This window comes from Oratosquilla oratoria, chromosome 17 (assembly GCF_046742065.1).
Source record: "Oratosquilla oratoria isolate Oo_2021 chromosome 17, ASM4674206v1, whole genome shotgun sequence".
Classification (NCBI taxonomy): domain Eukaryota; kingdom Metazoa; phylum Arthropoda; class Malacostraca; order Stomatopoda; family Squillidae; genus Oratosquilla; species Oratosquilla oratoria.
Genome location: NC_134793.1, coordinates 4,549,730 through 4,565,283, shown reverse-complemented (window position 1 = coordinate 4,565,283; position 15,554 = coordinate 4,549,730). Strand labels below are relative to the sequence as shown.

Genomic DNA, 15,554 nt, shown 5'->3' with positions numbered 1-15,554 from the left:
AAAAGCGTAGACTCAGTGGTGACTTGATACAGGTCTTTAAGATTCTAAAGGGAATTGACATCAAAAGTGACAAAATTTTCACATTGAATGAGAATCAGACAAGAAACAATGGTCTCAAACTGTCCAGAAATAGATTCAATTTGGAAGTAGGTAGAAACAACTTTGCCAACCGTGTAGTTAATGAATGGAATAAACTTCCTGCACAGGTAGTGCAATGTAGTTCAGTTCAAAGCTTTAAGAATCATTTAGATAAATACTCAAGATGCTGTAATGATTATAATTTATCTTATATTATTTGTTTTTGCTTTATCACTTGTCTGTCTGATTTTCATTTATTATTAGTTATATGTCAATTTATTATTATTTACTATTCACCTGTTTGTTTATTATTTAAGTATACCTACGCATTTATTTATGTATTTTATTTGTTATTTACATTATTATAGTTTTTATTTATTGTTTTATTCTTATGATTTTTTTTTTCGCATCCAACCTAGATATGGATCAAAAGATCTCCTGTCGGCATGTTCCGCCTTTGTAATCCTTTGTATGTATATTATATGTATCAAGACAAAGGGACATGTGGTGGGCATTCTTAACGACCTCATCCCGAGTATACTGTAAATACTTCTGCACAGGCAATGACCCTTCATATTTCCAGTGCAACAAAACTGTTGCCACAGCTGGAGTAAAGATACAAGGTGCTGGAAGGTTTGCATCAGTGGCTATACACTAATTTTGATTACCTCAACAAAAACTGAAAGTCAAGTTTTAAAAAATATTCTTTATTGAACACTGTATTCACAACACATCTCAAAACCTCTCAATAAACCTTAGTGTGTGAGTGAAGAAGCCAGTATCCATTGGTTCATCATCACAATTGCAAGGATATCCACATTCATGAACAAACACTACAGCTCGGATAGAGAACAATCTTGCAACTTTTGAAACCAGTTAACAAAACAATTAACAAGAAAACTGGTCAATTTTCACTCATCACACATACCACCTACACATACACACAGCTCAATCCACACATGGCAAGTGCAGAAACAGGTACATTTAAAAATAAAAAAATTATTTCAAATGCAAAAAACAAGATCAATGGATTCCTTTCAATTGAACCTTGAAGACAAGTGTTGCACCTGGTGGAATATCTGGTGGGGCACCTCTTTTCCCATACCTGAAACAAAGCAATTTAACGGATCACTAATAATATGTGAGAAAGCTATAGGAAAGGGGAAGGATGTTTTTTGGGCTTTTATGGATCTGGAAAAGGCTTATGATAGGGTAGACAGAAAGGCACTGTGGGAGGTTAGGAAGATATACAGGATAGGAGGAAAGCTTCTGGGAGCTGTCAAGAGTTATGAGAATAGTAGAGCTTGTGTCAGGATTGGAAATGGAGAGAGTGAGTGGTTCGAGGTAAAGGTGGGACTTCGTCAAGGATGCGTTATGTCACCCTGGCTGTTCAACTTATACATGGATGGGGTGGTGCGAAGAGGTAAATGCAAGGGTAGTGGGCAAGGGATTGGAGATGGTTAAAGAAAATGGAGAAAAGTGGGAGGTGAGCCACTTGTTTGCGGATGACACTGCGCTTGTGGCAGGATCGGAGGAGGGATTGAGGAAGTTGGTGGCAGAGTTTGGGAGAGTATGTGATAGAAGAAAGCTAAAGATAAATGTGGGTAAAAGTAAGGTGATGAGATGTACAAGGGGTGAAAGTGGCAGTAGACTGGAAGTGAACATTAAGGGAGAGCGACTGGAGGAAGTGGATAGTTTTAGATACTTGGGTGCAAATGTGGCAGGGAAAGGTGGAGTGAAAGTGGAGGTAGAATGTAGATTGAGAGAAGCGAGTAAATGCCTTGGTGGATTAAAGAGTGTGATGAGGCATAGACATTTGGGAATGGATGCTAAGAGGAGACTTTGAAGGAGTGATTGTGCCAACAGCACTGTATGGGGCAGAAACATGGAACATAAGAGAAGAAGAGAGAAGGAGTTTGAATGTGTTTGAGATGAGGTGTCTGAGAAGTATGATGGGGGTTACTAGGCTAGATAGAGTGAGAAAAGAGGAGGTGAGGAGGAGAACGGGGGTGGAAAGGGAGCTGGGAGATAGGGTTGATGAAAGAATATTAGGATGGTTTGGACACATGGAAAGAATGAGTGAAGAAAGACTAGTAAAAGAGGTGTGGAAGGCAGATGTGGAGGGAGTGAACATGAGGGGGCGTCCTAGGATGAGGTGGATGGATGGGGTGAAGGGGGCTTTGGGGAAGAGGGGAATGTCTGTTGAGGAAGGACAGGAGAGGACAGGGGTGAATGGGGGGTGAGGTAGTATGTGTGAGCAAAATATGACGCAGCCCGAAGGGATTTCTCCCCGTCCTCTCATTTTATGCAATGGGGGGACGGAGAGGGGGGGTTGCCAATTTAATGAAGCGGCCTTGCTGTGGATGTGCTGTGTCTTGCGACACTGCTTCTGACCCAGGGCAGTGGACAAGGTGCAGGGATGACCCGTCATTCAGGAGATGCTAAGATAAGAGGGAGGGTGGAGGGGTGTGGAGTGTATTCAGGGATGGAATGGGTGGGAATGGTTTTATGCCTTTTTCTTTTTGGCTACCCCCCTTGTAAGGGGGAAAAAGCCTTGGTATATGTACTAATAATAATAATAATATAAAATATCTTTAATTTTTCTACATGTGGGGACAGGGTGGGGTGTGGTGGGGTCACCAATTAAATGAAGTGGTCTTGCTGTGTATGTACTGGGTTTTGCTACAATGCCTCTGACCCATGGTGGTGGGAAAGATGCAGGATGACCCATCATCCATGAGGAGCCACTATGAGACGGAGAAAGGGGTTGTGGATGGGAGCGGCATGGGTGGGGATGAAATGGGGACTTTGACCACTTCCCTAGTAAGGGAGGTAAAAACCATTAGATATGTGTACATTCTTCAAGGTTAATGTGGATGAAGGTGAAACTGGGTAGGGAGATGTGGGTTTTTGCTAGTGAATATGGGGCTGGTAGAAGAGTGTAGACCAAAGGGAGGTTTTATGCAGAATTAAACAAGTGCAAAGAGGGTTTAGGGAGAAATGTCAATGTAGTGGTATTGGGAGATCTTAATGCTAGGGCAGGAGACAAACCATTTGATGGAGCGGTTGGGAAGTGGTTCCAGGAAAAAATTGTAGTAGAGATAATGGTGATGTGTCTAGAAACAGCTGATGATAGCAAATAGTATTTATTATTGTTTAGGAAGACCGTCAAGCATATATACACATGGGAGAGGATGGTGGATGGAAGGGTGGTAGATAGGGCTTTAATGGACTATGTAGTGGTAACCAGGCGGAGAATAGGAAGTTTTGGATGTACATGTTCTGAGGGGAGAGAGGGGGAATACGAGATGAAATTTTGGATGGTAAATTGAGAGTGACATGGAGAATGAAAAGGAGTACAAGAAGCTGAGAAGAGAATGGGAGTGAGTGAATGATAGAGTAGACCTAGGAGTGGAGGAGGAATGGGGATGTTTCAAGGAGGGAGTCACAAAGTGTGCAAAGACAGTGTGTGGAACAAGGAGGATGGGAGGAAATACAAGGAAGGTTAGCAAGTACTGGGGTGATGAAGCCAAAAAGGTTGTGGAAGAGAAGGAATGAACATCCACAGATTGGTTACAAAATACGATGAGAGAATCATGAGAGGTACAAAGAAAAGTAAAGTGCAAGATAAAAGAGGCAGAGATGTGAAATGGGATAAGAATATGACAAAAATTTGAAAATAATAAAAAGATGTTTTGGAAGGAAATTAAGAGAAAGAAGAGGAGGTGAGTCAAATAGAAGAAAAGGTGCAGATAGAGATGATAATGGAAGAGAAGGCAGTAAGAAGATGGGCAGAGGAAGTGGATAGTTTTAGGTACTTGGGTGTGAATGTGGAAGGTACATACATACATACATATACCAAGGCTTTTTCCCCCTTCCAAGGGAGGTAGCCAAAAAGGGAAAGGCATAAAAACACTCCCACCCATTTCATCCCTAAATACACTCCACACCCCTCCCACCCTTCCTCTCATCTGAGCACCTCCTGGATGACGGGTCATCCCTGCACCCTGCCCACCGCCCTGGGTCAGAAGCAGTGTCGCAAGACACAGTACATCCACAGCGAGGCCGCTTCATTTAATCGGCGACCCCCCTCTCCGTCCCCCTTTGCATATAAGGCGAGGACGGGGAGAAATCCCTTCGGGCTGCGTCAAAATTTACTCACACATACTACCCCACCCCCCACTTCCCCGCCCATTCCTCCTCATGCAGTCACAACATCATCCATATACAACCATTCTCCACTCACCTCTGTCTTCCGTCCTCTCCCTTCCTTCCTCAACAGACATTCCCCTCTTCCCCAAAGCCCCCTTCACCCCATCCATCCACCTCATCCTAGGACGTCCCCTCATGTTCACTCCCTCCACATCTGCCTTCCATACCTCTTTTACTAGTCTTTCTTCACTCATTCTTTCCAGGTGTCCAAACCATCCTAATATTCTTTCATCAACCCTATCTCCCAAATCCTTTTTCACCCCTGTTCTCCTCCTCACCTCCTCATTTCTCACTCTATCTAGCCTAGTAACCCCCACCATACTTCTCAGACACCTCATCTCAAACACATTCAAACTCCTTCTCTCTTCTTCTCTTATGTTCCATGTTTCTGCCCCATACAGTGCTGTTGGCACAATCACTCCTTCATACAGTCTCCTCTTCGCATCCATTCCCAAATGTCTATTCCTCATTACACTCTTTAATCCACCAAGGCATTTACTCGCTTCTCTCAATCTACATTCTACCTCCACCTTCACTCCACCTTTTCCTGCTACACTTGCACCCAAGTATCTAAAACTATCCACTTCCTCCAGTCGCTCTCCCTTAATGTTCACTTCCAGTCTACTGCCACTTTCACCCCTTGTACATCTCATCACCTTACTTTTACCCACATTTATCTTTAGCTTTCTTCTATCACATACTCTCCCAAACTCTGCCACCAAGTTTTCCCACTTGGATCGTAAGAGGCGAGAAGAAAGGGACGGGGAGAGGGACTAGGCATCCTTCTCCCTGTAGCCCCAAGGGGCAAATTCCTAAAAATCAAAGGAATGTGGAAGGTAAGGGAGGAATAGAGGTGGAGGTAGAATACAGATTGAGAAAAGCAAGTAAATGCCTTGGTAGATTAAATAATATAACGAGATATAAACATTTGGGAATGGATGCTGAGAAGAGATTATATGGAGTGATTATACAGACAGCACTGTATGGGGAAGAAACATGGAACATAAGAGGAAGAGTTTAAATGTGTTTGAGAAGAAATGCCTGTGATGTATGATAGGGGTCATGAGGCTGGATAGTGAGAAGCAAGGTGATGAGAGCTAGGGTGGAAAGGGAGTTGGGAGATAGGACTGATGAAAGAGCATTGGGATGGTTAGGACACATGGAGAGAATGAGTGAAGAAAGATTAGTAAAAGGTGTGTGGAAGGCAGATATGGAGTGAACATGGGGCATAACCAAGGATGAGATAGATGGATAGGGGAAAAGGGACATTGAGAAAGAGGGGAAGGTCTGTTGGGGAAGGAAGGAAAAAGACAGATGGGGCGTGTAGAGAATGGTTGTGTATGGATGATGTTATGATGAATGGAAAGGAGGGTGGGGGAGGGGGGGGGAGTATGCATGAATGATATTTTGATGCAGCCCGAAGGGATTTTTCCCCTTCTCATTTTTCTGCACGAGGGGACAAAGAGTGGGTGTCACCAATTAAATGAGGCAGCATTGCTGTTATGTGCTGTGTCTTGCTACTTTGTTTCTGACCCAGGACAATGGGCAAGATACTGAGATGACCTGCCATCCAAGAGGAACCAACCATCATCAAGGAGCCAAGAAAAGAGGGAGGGAGGGGTGGTGAATGGGAGTAGAGTATGTGGGGTTGAAATGGGTGGGAGTGGATTTATGCCTTTGACTTTGGCTACCTCCTTTGTAAGGGGGGTAAAGCCATTGGTAATGTATTTCATGTGGGGTTAGAAAGCCCTCTAATAATGGGAAAAGGGCCATTTGCTACACATATGTATATGTATGACTAAGAATTTTGAAGAGAATGAAAGGTCTTAGAAAAAATTGAACAGAAAGCAAACAGAGGAGTTGAATCGAGTAGAGAAGATAGACATTTGTTACTGAAGTGAAGGCTATGAGAAACAGGTGTCTGAAGGTGGACACAAAGAAACTGTAAGAGGGAGTGGTTATGCCCATAGAATTGTATTGTTTAGAGACTTAGAATATAAATGAGGCAGAAAAGAACCTGAGCATGATTGGAATGAGGTATTTGATAGGGCACTGTGAGGATGAATATAGTGAAAGATAGGCAAGGCAGACAGTGGGAATGGATCAAGGAATGTTGGGCGGGTTTGGGCATGAGGTGGTTGTATACTTTGATGTGGCCAACCCCCTGTGGAAAATATATATATTATATGCATGTATGTGTATAATTCAATATGGTTACTCATTGAAACATGAACTTGTACTTACGCCATGTGTGGAGGGCATGTAATTTCTCTTACTCCTCCCACCTTCATGCCTGACACACCAACATCCCAACCCTTTATGACCTCGCCTGAGCCAAGTCTGAACCGGAAGGGTGCTCCTCCCCAGGTCTTGTCAAACATCTTATTATTGTTCTTCAACCGGCCCTCATAATAAACCGACACCTGGAATTTCATACAAAATATTAATCCATCAGATAAACTTTTCCTTTAACTATTAAACATATTACTGTAAATACATACATATACCAAGGCTTTTTCCCCCTTCCAAGGGAGGTAGCCAAAAAGGGGAAGGCATAAAAACACTCCCACCCATTTCATCCCTAAATACACTCCACACCCCTCCCACCCTTCCTCTCATCTGAGCACCTCCTGGATGACGGGTCATCCCTGCACCCTGCCCACCGCCCTGGGTCAGAAGCAGTGTCGCAAGACACAGTACATCCACAGCGAGGCCGCTTCATTTAATCGGCGACCCCCCCTCTCCGTCCCCCTTTGCATATAAGGCGAGGACGGGGAGAAATCCCTTCGGGCTGCGTCAAAATTTACTCACACATACTACCCCACCCCCCACTTCCCCGCCCATTCCTCCTCATGCAGTCACAACATCATCCATATACAACCATTCTCCACTCACCTCTGTCTTCCGTCCTCTCCCTTCCTTCCTCAACAGACATTCCCCTCTTCCCCAAAGCCCCCTTCACCCCATCCATCCACCTCATCCTAGGACGTCCCCTCATGTTCACTCCCTCCACATCTGCCTTCCATACCTCTTTTACTAGTCTTTCTTCACTCATTCTTTCCATGTGTCCAAACCATCCTAATATTCTTTCATCAACCCTACCTCCCAAATCCTTTTTCACCCCTGTTCTCCTCCTCACCTCCTCATTTCTCACTCTATCTAGCCTAGTAACCCCCACCATACTTCTCAGATACCTCATCTCAAACACATTCAAACTCCTTCTCTCTTCTTCTCTTATGTTCCACGTTTCTGCCCCATACAGTGCTGTTGGCACAATCACTCCTTCATACAGTCTCCTCTTCGCATCCATTCCCAAATGTCTATTCCTCATTACACTCTTTAAACCACCAAGGCATTTACTCGCTTCTCTCAATCTACATTCTACCTCCACCTTCACTCCACCTTTTCCTGCTACACTTGCACCCAAGTATCTAAAACTATCCACTTCCTCCAGTCGCTCTCCCTTAATGTTCACTTCCAGTCTACTGCCACTTTCACCCCTTGTACATCTCATCACCTTACATTTACCCACATTTATCTTTAGCTTTCTTCTATCACATACTCTCCCAAACTCTGCCACCAGCTTCCTCAATCCCTCCTCTGACCCTGCCACAAGCGCAGTGTCGTCCGCAAACAACAGCTGGCTCACCTCCCACTTTTCTCCATTTTCTTTAACCATCTCCAATCCCTGACTCACTACCCTAGCATTCACCTCTCGCACCACCCCATCCAATTAAATACAAGTAAATTACTGTGGTCCAACAATAGGCACCTGGTTTTGGTGATCCTGCAAGATACATGCAACCAATCTTAATACTTTGGCATGTCAATGACAGAGTGGAGTATGTTCAGGGCAGTGGACAAGGTGTTGGGATGACCCATCATCCAGGAGGTGCTAACATGAGAGGGAGGGTGGAGGGGTGTGGAGTGTATTCAGGGATGGAATGGGTGGGAATGATTTTATGCCTTTTCCTTTTTGGCTCCCTCCCTTGTAAGGGGGAAAAAGCCTTGGTATATGTATGTTATTATTATAGACCAAACACTTGCAAACCATGTAAGAGAAAATTGAATGAAATAAGGCCTAAACAGGTATAATTAATAATTATAAACATTACTCAAAAATCCAAATTTTATATTTTATTTCTCTTAAAGTATTGGTCATATTATTCTATTAGACCCAATATGCATTTATCTTAATAGAAAATTTTATTGCAAAATTTTTATAACAAACTGAACGACACAATTAGAAAAATACAAGTAAAAAACCAGAATGAACGACAAGACATTGGTGTGCATTCTAAAACAAATCCAATTATGATCAGATAATAAGTATTTTTGGCAAATCTTTTATTACTATGGTGTAAATGCAGTCATTGGCATACCTGCAGGAGTTTTTTGGTTGACAATAATATGGTCATTGGCGTGTCAAAGTATTAAACACCACATATGTGGAAAATTTGCATTGCTCACCATTTTGCCTGCTTTGGCTTCTTGCCCTGCACCTGTGGACTTTTCAATGCAAACAACACCACCTGGCTTAACCATCTTCCCTGGTGACTTGCCTGGAGTTTGCCCTGCTTTCTCTTGAGTATTCCCTGAGGTCATAAAACAAAATAAAATTCACTTCTTGTAAAACTTTAAATATATACATTCTTACATTGCTCCCATGAATCAAAGCACTGGTTACCAATGACAAAATGCAGATCTCTTATCCAGTATTTATCAGTTAGATAAGTACACACAACACACTGTAGAAAAGAGAATTTCTCAGATTGGGATTTTAGGCCTGGTCTAAGTGAAGGTGAGTTTTTGGGGCCAAGTGAGCAGACCACTTGATATCTGTTGGTCTTTCTAGTATAACTCTATCAAAATTTATAGCAATTCTAAAAATAATTTAGGCTCGTTATTGACTTTACTAACCAGGAGGAGTTTCCTTTTTTGGGCTTTGTTTTTCTTTGGCCAGATCTTTAGCAGGAGTCTGGAATACAAAGAAATATATATAAAGTATTTTTTCAGGTTTTAGCAACTCTTCTCAAACTTCCAAGCTTACCAAGCCATTCATCCTTCAATATGCTGACTGAAAAAAATAAGTATTGCTCTTATGTTCAATATCCCAATACCAAAGGTTTCCTAATAAGATTGGTACTAAAAGCTTCACAACAAATTATGTTACACGTACCCCATTTACTACTTGCTTTTGTGCCTTCTTTTCTTTGCCTGGTGTTTTTCCTTCCTTGCCTGGAGTTTTCCCTTCCTTGCCTGGAGTTTTCCCTTCCTTGCCTGGGGTTTTTCCCTCCTTGCCTGGGGTTTTTCCCTCCTTGGGAGGTGTCTGCAACACCTTAGCTGGAGTTTTACTTTCCTTGCCCTGGACGTTCCCTTCCTTCCCAGGGGTTCCTCCTTCCTTGGCCTGCTGATTTTGCTTACCTGGGGTTTTACCTTCTTTGCCTGGGGTCTTCCCTTGATTCTGAGCCTTCTCATTTGTTTTTGCTTGTTTGCCTGGAGTGTTTACACCTGGACCTGCAGCCTTTACTTGAACTGGAGTCTTTACTTGTTTGCCTGGGGTCTTCTGGGATTCTACTTTGTTTTGATTCTTCATTTTCTGAGGAGTTTCTGTCGCAACTGGATAAAGACACAGACAACAATTATAAAATTAGAATCTTGGGAGCTTGGAAAAGTCGTTAACTTTAAGCTGATGATTGTTGCAAGATGATCAAATTGCAAAACTATATACCAAGGGTGTTTCCCCCCTTATATAAATCAATTTATCTATGTAGGTCAAATACTATACCTGGTATTTGCATTGATGTATTTTTATTTCCAACTTCCTCATTCTCCTTGCTGCTAACAGATGAAGTGTCATCGTCGTCGTCATCATCATCTTCATCGTCATCATCGTCCTCTTCGCCTTCCTCTTCACCTTCTTCTTCCTCTACCTCCTCCTCTTCCAACTCCTCTCCTTCCATATCACTGTCATCATCATCAGAGTCCATGTCTACAAAAGAAATAATTAAACATGATTACTTTGGTTATACATATGGTATCTTGTGCAGGGCATCTTTTTGGAGAAAAAGGCACCAAAGCATTTTGTACATTTTGAAGAGGCATCATTACTATTGGGAAAATCATACATATACCAAGGGCTTTTTCACCTTTACAAGGAAGGTAGCCAAAGTCTACAGACATAATTCCACTCCCAACCATTTCATCCCCATTCACCACTCCTCCCTCTCATCTCTGCTCCTCCTGGATGACAGGTTATCCCTGCATCTCATCCATTGCCCTAGGTCAGAAGCAATGCAGTGAGACACAGCACATCCACAGCAAGGCCACTTCATTTAATCAGTGATCCCCCACCCCCCTCCATTCCCTCATGCAGTGGCCCTGAAGATGGGGAGAAATCCCTTCAGGCTGTGTCAAAATATTTACACAACTTCCAAACTCCCCATCCCTCACCCACTACCCTCCATGCATCATGGTATCATCCATACACAGCCATTTTCCACTCAACCCCATTTTCTGCCTTCTCCCTTCCTTCCTTCCTTAACAGATATCTCCCCTCTTGCTCAACACCCCTTTTACCCCATCCATCCACCTCATCATCGGTCACCCCCCTCATGTTTACTCCATCTACGTCTGCCTTCCACACTTCTTTTACTAATCTTCGCTCATTCTCCCCATGTGTCCAAACCATCCCAATACTCTTTCATCAACCCTATCTCCCATCTCTATTTCCACCCCCCACTTTCCTCCTTGTTTCTCACTCTATACAACCTTGTAACCCCTACCATACTTATTAGACATTTTATCTCACACACTTAAACTTTTCCTCTCTTATGTTCCACACAAATATAGATTGGAAAAAACTGAGGGGAGTGCACATGCATGCACACACACATACACACACCTGTTTACCATCTTCAGAATTATGAAAGGGAGGGAAGTTCTCGATAGAGATGACCTATTGAAATGGGACACGAGATAAACAAGAGGACACGATAAGAAGCTAAAGAAGGACAGTTACAGAAGAGACCTGAAAAAGAACAGTTTCCCGCACAGAGTGATCAATGTCTGGAACAAATTAAACAGTGAAACAGTGAATGCCAGAACTATACACGAGTTCAAGAATAAATTGGATGTGGAGAGATACGAAAACGGGTCACAACGAGCATAGCTCCTGTCCTGTAAAATACAACTAGGCAAATACACACACACACATACTTACAAAAGGCTTTTGACAAAGTACCACATAAAAAGGGCAAGGTAAAATTTCATATTCATTAAATCATATAAACATACATATACCAAGGGCTTTTCCCCCTTAGCCCTACAGTGAAGGTAACCAAAGTCAAAGGCATAAATCCATTTCCACCCATTTTATCTTCACATTCTCCACTCTAATTCACCATCCCTCTCTCTCCCTCTTGGCTCCTCCTGGATGACTGGTCATCCCTGCATCTCACCCACTGTCCTGGGTCAGAAGCAATGTAGAAAGACACAGCACATCTGCAGCAAGGCTGCTTCATTTAATCAGGAACACCCCTCTCCATTCCCCTCATACAGAAAAAGAGAAGAATGGGAGAAATCCCTTCAGGCTGTGTCAAAACATCATTCACAAATACTCCCTCACATCCCCAGCCCCCACCCACTCCCATACATCACAGCATCATCTATACACAACCATTCTCCACTCACCCCTACCTTCTGTCCTTCCTGAACAGATAGTCTCCTCTCCCAATGCTCTTTCACCCTATCTATCCATCTTATCCTTGGTCGCCCCCTCATGTTCACTCCCTCCACGTATGCCTTCCACACCTTTTACCAATCTTTCTTCACTCATTCTTTCCATGTGTCCAAACAATCCAGATATTCACTTCTCAGGTGTTTCATCTCAAACACATTTCAAATCTTCCTCTCTTATGTTCCATGTTTCTGCTCCATACAGTTCTGTCAGCACAATCACTCCTTCATACAATCTCCCCTTAGTATCCATTCCCAAATGTCTGTCTCATTCTGCTTTTTAATCCCCCAGGGCATTTACTTGGTTCTCTCAATCTACATTCTATCTCCACTCCTCCCTTTCCCGCCACATTTGCCCCAAAGTATATACACTCAAATAAACAATTTTCATTGAATTAGATATGCACATCAACCTAAGTAATTTGTACTTACCAAACTCTTCCACTCTGACTGGAGTGATCTGTTTAACTGGAGCCTCCTCGCTAGTCTTTCCTTGTTTTGTCACAGGAACTGGTTTCTCACTCACATTCAATACACCATTCTCAGCCTTAATCTTCTTCTTTTCACATGTTTCTTCAGCTTCTATCTTTCTCTTCATGCCATTAGCTGCAACAATCTGTGGTATCTCTGGATGATAAAAAAAATAAATAAAAAATTACATACACACACACAGTATATTCACAGCAAGGCTCCTTAACTCTATATAAATCTGAAATTCTGTGAGGATGACAAGTGAAAAGAGGAAACCCAAACATCTCAATACAAGTTTATACCTAACCATTTTTGCATACGGTTAAATTCTGGCCAATTATTTTATCAATGCTAAAGGATGGGGTAACAGTTCATTGCACCCTACCAAGCTGACATAATCCCACACTAATACAATGCAGACATTAAAGTTTCTTACTAAAGAGAACTATGGGAAGGCCTAAGGACTGTTGCCAGCTACTATGGGGCTATGGGTTTCTAGTTGATGACACTTACGGCAACAATCATTTTAACAGTATATTACATACCTTCTAAGCTTTCTTCTTCCGACGTTTCCCCTTCATCCTCTTCTTCACATCCTTCTTCCATGTCTACTAAATCTTCCTCAGGGACAATGTATCCTGACAAATGCACACTTGCTTTACCCCCACTTGTGTAGAAGGCGATACGATCACCTTCAATGAACTGCAAGTCAAGAGGCACTTGCAAAATCCCATGTTTTAAGCTCAGGTTACACAACATCGTCTCAGTTTGGTCTACTTCCACCAGAACCTGGAAAATCAAGTTTCAAATTAAGTTTCACTTTGTAAGAGAATTACCACATCCAACTATAATTTTTTAAGTCCTGATTAAGAAGCCATTCATACAATTACACCAGGCCTTTCATTTTTATGTGTAATGCATTCTGGACAAGTGACAGTGAATATTATCTTTAATTCACATTTTCATACATATAGTACCACAATTTAGTATACAAATAACCACACAACTCACATAGCTGTGAGACTTTCATGCATAAAACGAGACTTTGTATTATAAGTTCATTGATCATGTGTGAATTTGTACATATGAAGTGGTGTACTGATGCTATACATGAAGGGGAGCAACTCCACAGTTTTCAATTTTGTTAGTTGTGGCTCTATGCTTTAATTTGGCCACCCTTCTTTTAAAGAGGGAAGGACCTTTTATTTTGTACAATGCAACTTATGTATCTATATACCAGGCTTCTTCACCCTTGTATGGGAGGTAACCTGCCAAGGCAAGCACCTATCTTACTCCCAGGTGGGTGGCAGGTGTGTGTGTGTGTTGATCACAAGTCCATGATGAATCACACACACAACCTCACACCCATCCACTGTCCTTCCCGTTACCTCATGGATGAAGGATCATCCTTGTACCCTGCTCAAGTCTGAGGCATTACAGCAGGAACCAACAGCTAAAACTAGTTTCTTGATCCCCACTGCTTCATTACATGGCAACATTCCCCACCCCTACTCAAAAAATACAAAGAAGAAATACCTTCAGGCTACATAATTCTCATCCAGTTATGACCACTCTCCAGCTGCATCTTTTTCCCTCTCCCTTCCGTTTGACACGTTTCTTTTGCATCCAATGCCCCCTTCACCTGCCTGTACACCTCATTCTCAGTCTCTCCCTTAAGTTCATTGCATCCACTTCCACTTTCCACATTCTTGCTAATCTTTTTTTTTTCTTTTTTTACTTATGCTTAACATATGCCCAAACTTATCCTAGCACTCTTTAATCCATCCATCTGCCAACTCTCAACCTCTTCCACATTTATCATTCTACCCATTGTTGCAACCCCTACCATATTTCTTGCACATATTTGGACTCTTCCTTTTTGACTCCTTCAAATTCAAAGTCCTTCCTCAATACAGTGCCATGAGCATAACAGAAAAAATCTAACAGTAATCAAAACAAGTCAGTCTAAGGATACTGATCAAACGCAATAATCTAAACAATATTTGAAGTGTCACATACTTACCCTCACAATTTTATCATCACAATTTTCTGTATCCAAGACTGCTGCCGAAATGTGGAATGCATTGTCAACTGTCTTAGCATAGCGCTTGCCTGGCTCCAACACTAATCCTGCAATGAAAAGACTTTCTTCTATGAGGCTCCAGCATCAATGAGCATAAAAAATAACAAGACTTTATCAGTGCAGCAGTTTTATATCATATGATTGAATTATTCTTAATTTGGTGTTGATGCCATGACATGCATCCACCAAAATTTTTATATATCTGGTCAGTTTTCCCACAAATCCATGTAATTTCAAGGATCTCAGTGCTACAACCAGCTCAATAAATCTTGTAGTGAAACAAAACCAAGGGCAACCAATTGACCAACTTACAGGAGGTCTAGCTTGTGGATGGCATGGATTTGCACACAGCAACTTCAAATAGTACTATGGTCTTGAAGTTGTGTTAAGAGTTTCAATCCAGCCACTCATCCATAACAGTACCACCATATTTTCATAGTACATAATTATGTGGGTGTGCGCTTCAATTATACACCTACCTTATAATTAGGAAAATTTAGGCCCTTGGACAAACTGATATAATCCATTAAAAATAGACAACACGACCCAAACATAAACATGATCCTTCTTATCATATCCATCCAGCTTACAACTGTGATAAATGGTATCAGCATGAAATGTTTTATCAACTAAAAAGGGTGTTAGGAATTAAGGGTTCTGGACCAAAGTACTGATTATCTGATATATTGCAACTAAATAAGAACTTTAAAGCAAGTGGTGCATTTTAAACCATTAAGAATTCTATGAAATTAGCTCTTGGCATTGCCATTGGTAAACATTCAATGTTTGATTTCTATCCCCCATGTTTTTATTTTGCAATCTAATACAGATATAAAAATACAATTTATTAAATTGCAATGATAACAAAAAGCATTTGAAACTCATTCCCATTGTGGTCCTCTGACTTACAAATTCTTCAAATAGATACAACTCATTCACTACATTCTTAAGTTACATCTTTCATTTGTCTATT

At 41.8% G+C, this 15,554-nt stretch overlaps 1 protein-coding gene across 1 annotated transcript in view; it reads right to left on the bottom strand.

Annotated features, from left to right (window-relative positions):
• Positions 1-764: 764 nt before the first annotated feature.
• The window catches only part of Fkbp39 (FK506-binding protein 39kD), a 15,747-nt gene continuing 957 nt past the window's right edge, over positions 765-15,554 (bottom strand). The window contains exons 2-10 of the mRNA XM_076200303.1: positions 14,522-14,628; positions 13,044-13,287; positions 12,460-12,654; positions 10,079-10,282; positions 9,470-9,909; positions 9,211-9,268; positions 8,761-8,885; positions 6,535-6,713; positions 765-1,183 (exon numbers count right to left, since the gene is read on the bottom strand). Coding sequence (XP_076056418.1) covers positions 1,102-1,183; positions 6,535-6,713; positions 8,761-8,885; positions 9,211-9,268; positions 9,470-9,909; positions 10,079-10,282; positions 12,460-12,654; positions 13,044-13,287; positions 14,522-14,628 — 1,634 coding nt within the window. The 3' untranslated portion in view covers positions 765-1,101. The remainder of the gene's footprint in view (positions 1,184-6,534; positions 6,714-8,760; positions 8,886-9,210; positions 9,269-9,469; positions 9,910-10,078; positions 10,283-12,459; positions 12,655-13,043; positions 13,288-14,521; positions 14,629-15,554) is intronic.